Source organism: Eublepharis macularius, chromosome 12 (genome assembly GCF_028583425.1).
Source record: "Eublepharis macularius isolate TG4126 chromosome 12, MPM_Emac_v1.0, whole genome shotgun sequence".
Taxonomy (NCBI): Eukaryota; Metazoa; Chordata; class Lepidosauria; order Squamata; family Eublepharidae; genus Eublepharis; species Eublepharis macularius.
The window spans coordinates 60,925,913-60,932,969 of NC_072801.1; the positions used below are offsets into that span (position 1 = coordinate 60,925,913).

Below are 7,057 nucleotides of genomic sequence, written 5' to 3' on the forward strand. Positions count from 1 at the left end.
TGGGTGCCAAGCAAAAAATGGCTGCCACAGGAGGTGGAGCCAAACACAGCTTCCAGAACTTGAGCACCTGCCAGCAGGTGAGCCAAGCCAGATCAATGCTCAGCCTCAAACTAAAGAAGGCTGCGTGGCTGTCTCAACTGATCTACTAGGTGTAAGCCTTGTGCTGCAGGCGCCAAGCCCCCTGCCTGCAGCTCCGCACTCCAGTTCACACTGCGAAGTCTAGCTGGCCAAGCCAGCAACCCTGCTCCAGAGGAACCCAGACCTGGCCAGCCTGCAGAGCACAGGACAGTTGTACATGCACTATTTACATATGTTCTGCACGGAAATCTGCACCTACTGAGAGATGATGTTGCTACCCATCTGGCACCTGAGATAGTAGGCATTCTTCACATCTTTTCAAGCACTGTTTTGCAGCCACAAGGAGCAGATTATATGTCCTTTAAAAAGCCCTGTGATTCTCTAGAAGCTGACTTCTGCTTCCAGTTCCACATTCTTAGATGTTTCCATGATCCAAAAAACCCATACCTTGTATAGAGTCCCGAGAAAGAAGCTGACGGCTCTGTCTTCCCTCTGGAGGCTCATTGACATGGATAGTCTTCATCTCTGCTGGGATCTGCTATCAGTTTGCTATCAATGAAGTCCAGGACAACTTGTTAAGTTAAATGTGTGCCACTAGGAAATATTCCAGTTAATCCATGGCAGAGTCATTGGAAAGAAAAGATATCCCCAGGTGCCTTTCCAAGATTATTAGTCTGGGGATGCTGAATTTGGACCCTTAATCACTCTTGTGATTCAGACAGTGTTCGTTAAGATTTAACACACTGTTTTCAGCACAGTGGTGCTTACGTAACAAGGCAGAATTAAGCCAAGGTAGGCTTATTACATCCCCTTCTGAAGATTGGAGATCCCAGGCAGTCCTCTTGAGATGTCACTCCATAAGTAGGGTTCCAAGTTGGCTGCCAGTGGTGGGCAAACTCCTGGAGGTTTCCCCCCGTGCCTGCTGATTGCTGGCGATTGGCAGGAGATGGCAAGCAGTCCAGCAATCACCCTCCACCAGCAGACAACCCAGGCAAATGCGCAGTGCCCACGGTCCCAGCCAGGCAGGATGACATCACTTTGAGAAGTGATACCATCACGCTGGCTGCAAAAGTTCTTTGCGCGGGTTGATTTCTGCTCCAAACAGGCCAGTTTAGAAAGCGCATGTGTGAAGGAAAGAACAACATTGAGTACTGGGCACCCCCTCCCACCAGTTGCCAGGAAGACACATTGTTCTCATCTCCTCCTTTTTATCCGCACAACAACTTTCTGAGATGTTATGGCTGAGAGGGTGTGATGGGCCCAAGGTCTCCCTGTGAACTTCCAATGCAGAGTGGGGATTCAAATCTGGGCCTCACTGATCCTAGTCTACGCCAAATAGGTTCTGACGACTGAGAGCCAAGCTACAAGTGATGAATTACACTTGCCTGGCAAGTGAACATACTCACGTGTATTCCTCCCTGTTCACTTGCCATTCACTTGCGCGCCGCTTGATCAAGTGGAGCGCAAGTGAATGGCAAGTGAACAGGGAAGAATACACGTGAATCTGTTCACTTGCCAGACAAGTGTCATTCGTCACTTGTAGCTTGGCTCAGTGAGAAGCTCTTCAATCCCCTCCCTCTCTTTACTGCCTGCACTTTTCTGGCTTCCTGAGAGTAAAGCTTTGCTTCTATTGTAAATACCAGAGGTTTGTTTCGGACACATAACCTGTGATAAGATGGCTGGATTTGAGTCCAGTGGCACCTTAGAGACAACCAAGATTTTCTGAGTGCAAGCTTTCAAGAGTCAGAGCTCCCTTCTTCAGACATGAGCTGCGTGATAGGATGGCACAATTCCCTTCATTTTAGGCTTTGCAAATCCCACCATCATCCAAAAGAAGATTGCCAATTTTGAATCCTCTACCTTTATTTTCTGATGAGTTATGTCTTCCACGGATAACCGTAGCTTCCAGTGCAAAAAATTTAGGGGGTAGGGGGTTTGCGAGGACTGCATGGGTCAGGAATCTGTTCCATCTCCTTTCCTATTTGGTACAACAACTCCCACAAGCATCCAGAAGCTGGTGGCCAATTTTGAGGCTGCTGGCCTCAAAAATTTGTGGATGAGCTATGCCTGCCCCAGTCAACTGTAGCTTCCAGTGCAAACAGCAGGTATGTGTGTGGGGGCGGGCGGGCGGGGGTGTCTGAAGGTAACCTTGGTCCGGGATCTTCCATTTCTCTTGGGTACAGCAACTCCCTTCATCCTGAAGCTAGAGACCAAAATACTCAGAAGTTCCAGACACAAAATACACACCTGGTTTGTCCCATAGTGTGGTAACATTCTCATTTTAGTGTGAGCCGTCTGTTTCCTTGCGGTTCAAATAAAAGTGAGAACCAGACCTTTGGAAAGGAGAAGGGGTTGTTTAAATTTGGGATCCTTTGCCTAGCAAGCAGCTCATTTTGGAGGTTTGAGCTAACTAGGTCCCCAGATTCTCATCACACCATACATGGAAGGCTTAGAAATCTCATTGGCACTGCATGGGCACTGCATACACGAAGTCCCAGATGCAGCCTCACATCTCAGGTATCCAGGCTGGGGAAAATCTTGTAGACCTGCTATCGGTTACAGTAAACAAATCTGGGGCAAAGTGAGTGAGCCAAAGGTCTAATTCAGAACAGGCATCTTCATATAGTCATTCCATGAAGATGACAGTGCAATAATAAGGAAACACCATCAAGAAGTCATTCTGGCTGCAACAAAGGCTTTAATTGACTGCCACAGGAAAGGCAGCAAGAGCCTGAGTGCTATTAACTTAGGACCTTTCCTCTAGGAACACAGTTCCGGATAACACAGTTCCTTCTGTCATGATATAGATAGGACTCTACCCATATAGCAAGTCCTGAAACAGCATCTTCTGCTGAGAGCTGTTGTAGCACAATGGTTGAGTGGTTTGGCTGCAAATCAGCAGCACGGGTTCAAATCCCACTACTACCATGAGCTCAGCAGGTGGCCTTGGATCAGCCACTCCTCTCAGTCCCAGCTGTCCAGCTGTATTGTGTGAGTAATAACAACACTAACTTGTTCACTGCTCTGAATAGTAGTGTCTCTGTGGCAGTTCATTAAAGCCTCTGTTACAACCAGAATGGCTTTCTAGAAGAGCAGTATATAAGTGCAGTTATTATTATCTTCTAGGCCAATAGCTTTTTGATATTGGTTTGATTGGGCTAAAAATTGCTTCTCAAATGTAATTTTCCCTCTCTTGTCCCTGAGCTTAGCTATCAGCCAGGGACTTATCCTGATGCTCATTGCGGAATCAAAGATCCTGTCTGTACTATAAATGTGTACAGGTTTTCAACCCGTTTTGAATGGTCATGGCTTTCTCCTAACTATCCTGAAAGCTGAAGCCTATCAAGGGCTGATTCCGCACATGTTGGATAATGCACTTTCAATGCACTTTATCAATTGTTTGAGGTGGATTTTTTGTTCCGCACACAAAAAAATCCATTCCAAATGATCTATAAAGAGGATTGGAAGTGCATTATCCAACATGTGTGGAATCATTCAAGGTGCAGAGAGTTCTGTTATGCACTTCTTCACACTTCTGTTATATACTTCTTCCCAGTTCTTTGTGGCTCATTCTTACATGCCCAGGGTAATGTCAATTGTCACTTTGGGGGTCAGGAAGCAATTTTCCCAGGCTAGTTTCGCTAGGGACCTTGACAATATGTTGCCATCTTCTGAGCATGGAGCAAGGGCCACTGGGTGTGTTAGACTAGATGACCTTGGAAGTGCCTTATAACTTTATGAATCTATGATTCACACAAGATATAATTAACATGGAATTTGCCACCATAAAGAGATTAAACAGATTCATGGAAGATTAGGTCTGCGTAAGTCAGCTGTGACCTGATGGCACATGCACACAAGGTCCCCATGAGTGCCTATAAGGCATCATGTTGGCTAAACATAACTTTCATGTTCAGAGGCAATGGATCTTTGCTGGGATGCAGCAACAGGGAGAGCCTTTTCCATGCCCTGCTGATACCCATTTCAGGGGTCTCTGATTGTCTTCTTTGGAAATCACGACACTGGATAATGGAGTATTGGTCCAACCCAGCAAGGCTCTTATGTTCTTTGTTCTTGTAAAACATTTCCCAAATCTTCACTTACAGAACTACAATCCCTAGAATTTCCAAGGAAGAGGAAGTGACAATTAAGCTAGTTTAAATTTATGTATGAATGTGCCAATAGTTCCTAGTGTATCCTGGTAACCTGCATGAAGGTCAGTACGGGGGGGTTAGTATCCAGTGTTGCCTTCATCTCCAAAGGTCCAAGGAAGTTCTTAAACAGACAGGAACCAATATAGTAGACCCTTGAGTTTCCTGCCTGAATAACTTCAGAACATCTTGTCTGAAACACATGCCTAGAGGTATCAGTTTCTAGACTAACAGTGCTATCCCATGCAGAGTTACTCGAGTCTAAGCCCTCTTTCCACTATTAGCTAGTTAAGTATGAATTAGCTAGCTAAGTATTAGCTAGTACTAACTGGCTACTATTAACTAATTAGCATTAACTAGCTAGTATTAGCTAGTTAAGTATGAATCTGCACCTAAATTATGACTTGGGTAGTAGAGGAGAAAGGTCAGCTGGGATCCCAATCCATTCAGGCAAGAAGGCTGCAGATGGCTTGAATACCTTGAAGTGAGGCGAGCCTGGGAGGGTATAGTTGGCCAAGTAAATAGTCTCCCCACCAGCCAGGTAGCTGGCCCAGATGCCATATGACCCAATGGTCATTATGGTGTGGTTGCAATGAGCAATGAGAGCAAAGTCCCTCCCTGGGGATGATTCCCGCCCATCGCCAGCAAAATAAACATCTCCCTTGGTAGCATCAATGTTCTGCTTGCACCAATCCATCCCATTACTGACCACCACAAAGATGGCATCATGGTATTTCTCTCTGAAGTAATTCATGGCTTTCTCCAGATAACCTTTGTCAGCCACTACACCTTTCCAGACATTGGGCATTAGATTCACATAATCCCCTCTCCGGACATGCACTCCAATGTATGTGACCTCCTTGCGCTGCCCCCGCAGCTGCAGAAGGTATCGGTCGGTTTCCTCCTTGATGTAGTCATGGAAGGTGAACTCCTGAAGTATCTCCTGGTGGATGTGGTGATAAAAAGTGTAAGAATAAGGGTAGCCTGTTAGCCGCACATACTTGCCCTGGATGTGATGATACTCCTCCGACATCCAGTTATGGAGATGGTAGTTTTTCCAGGGGATTTTGCCAACCAATTCAGAAGGGATCACAGGCAAAGTGATCTTGAATATTGTTGCCAGATACTGGTGCATGGCTGGAAGGATGTAGGCTTGATGCCCATTGAGCTTGGCTAAGGCATAGAGGGTGGCATATTCTCCCATCTGGTTTCCCAAACGACCGATAGAGTTCACTGTCCATATACCTCTATCCAAGTTCTTAGAGGGTGTTCCGGGAGTTGTGTTGAGGAAGGAAGTATGTTCATGGTTTGAAAGAGTAAATATGTTTTTGATACTGATCCTCCACCATGGGTAATAATTGTTTTTCTGCAGGTGCAAAAATGTGGAGACAGACAAAAGGCTAAAGAAAACCAGACAGATCACAAGGGTTGGTCGACTGAAGAGGCGTCTTTCTGGAAGATACATAGTTCCAATATTAGGGTACCTACAGAAAGAGCAAAATGGAGCAACAGAGCTGGTAGAATCAACACAAAGAACTCAGCTATTGACGGTCCTCAGCAGTGAACCTGCAACTTTCCCCCTCCTTGTGCTCTTCTTCCTCCTCCTCATCCCCATTCTTGATTTGAGGCTCTCTGGGAGGTGACAATTTTGCTACATCCTTGTAGTATAGCTTCATTAACTTTCTTAGGCCAAATCTGGAAAGTAAACACAAAGTTTAAATTGATCATATCTACTGCTTTCATGCCCACACCTTTTGCTAACACCATGGCAGGTGTGAAGAAATGGATTGTGAGCTCTGTTCCTTCCAGTTCCAAGGAAGTAAGAAACCCCCGTAGTGGTCCCAAGCATCTCTGCCTCTTTCTCTCACTCCTGGTGGGGGAAGAGACAGGTTCAAGTTTTTGAGCTATCGTGAACAAGGTAAGGGGAACTTATGCACTGCCCCTCTTCTTTATGCTCTTTCGATAGTAAGACTGAATAAGCATGGTGTGGTTACACAGATCAGGGTTCAAGCATTCAAAACATAAGAACATTTAATAAATAATAGTAAAAAGAGTACCCGTAGTCTTCTCAAGCATCACGCTGAGCAAGGGTACAAAGAAAAAGTGAAAACACACTTATCCTGATTGATATTAATTATGATTGGCTGATACGTCTTGCAGTCTCTGCATTTAAAAAGTCCATCATTAGTTTTCAGAATTGTGACTTCTCCCCATTGTCTCTTGCCAAATGGGCAAGAAGGAATCCCTAGATAAAGACTTTGTCCTTCATGAGTTGTGCTCATCTAAGGAGAAAAGCAAGATGAAAGAGGAGCTCTTTTCTCATGGCCAGGGAATTTATAATCTTCCCTTGGGAGTCCATCCCCCTTGTTGTCATTCTGATCTTTCTGTCTTAGGAAGAAGAAACTGCTACCGATCCATTTGGCTGTCCATGTCTCCATCCCCTGAAATGTGACATCTTAGCAAGCTGTGAGATGGTAAATCTATTCCTCTACTTCAGCCACAGCCCTTGGCATTTGTCCATAGTCTGTACTTGAGGGATTGCTGGCTCATTCTCCCAGCCCCCCATTTCTGCCAGCTATGAGTTTGCAGCCAGGTTCCCACACATAAACTGAGTGTGGTCCCATAGTTGAATTATTGGGGGGTGGGGGGAAGAATCCTATGGTGGAGGGCATTTCTCCATATCAGGTATTCAATATTTGTCACTCCTTCATATTAACAATAAGATCTTCTTAAGGTCAGGATCATTCTATCATTTGGGCCTTTGAACGAGTCTTTTGCCCAGTGCAAAAAGAACAAATTTTTCTTGGTCTTCTGCAAAGATTGCTGTG

General features: G+C 45.2%; 1 protein-coding gene across 1 annotated transcript; it reads right to left on the reverse strand.

Annotated features, from left to right (window-relative positions):
• Positions 1 to 4,626: 4,626 nt before the first annotated feature.
• Positions 4,627 to 5,694, reverse strand: LOC129339526 (galactoside alpha-(1,2)-fucosyltransferase 2-like). The gene has a single exon (XM_054994108.1). It carries the CDS (start codon positions 5,692 to 5,694, stop codon positions 4,627 to 4,629), a length of 1,068 nt encoding a protein of 355 aa, XP_054850083.1.
• Positions 5,695 to 7,057: the final 1,363 nt, after the last annotated feature.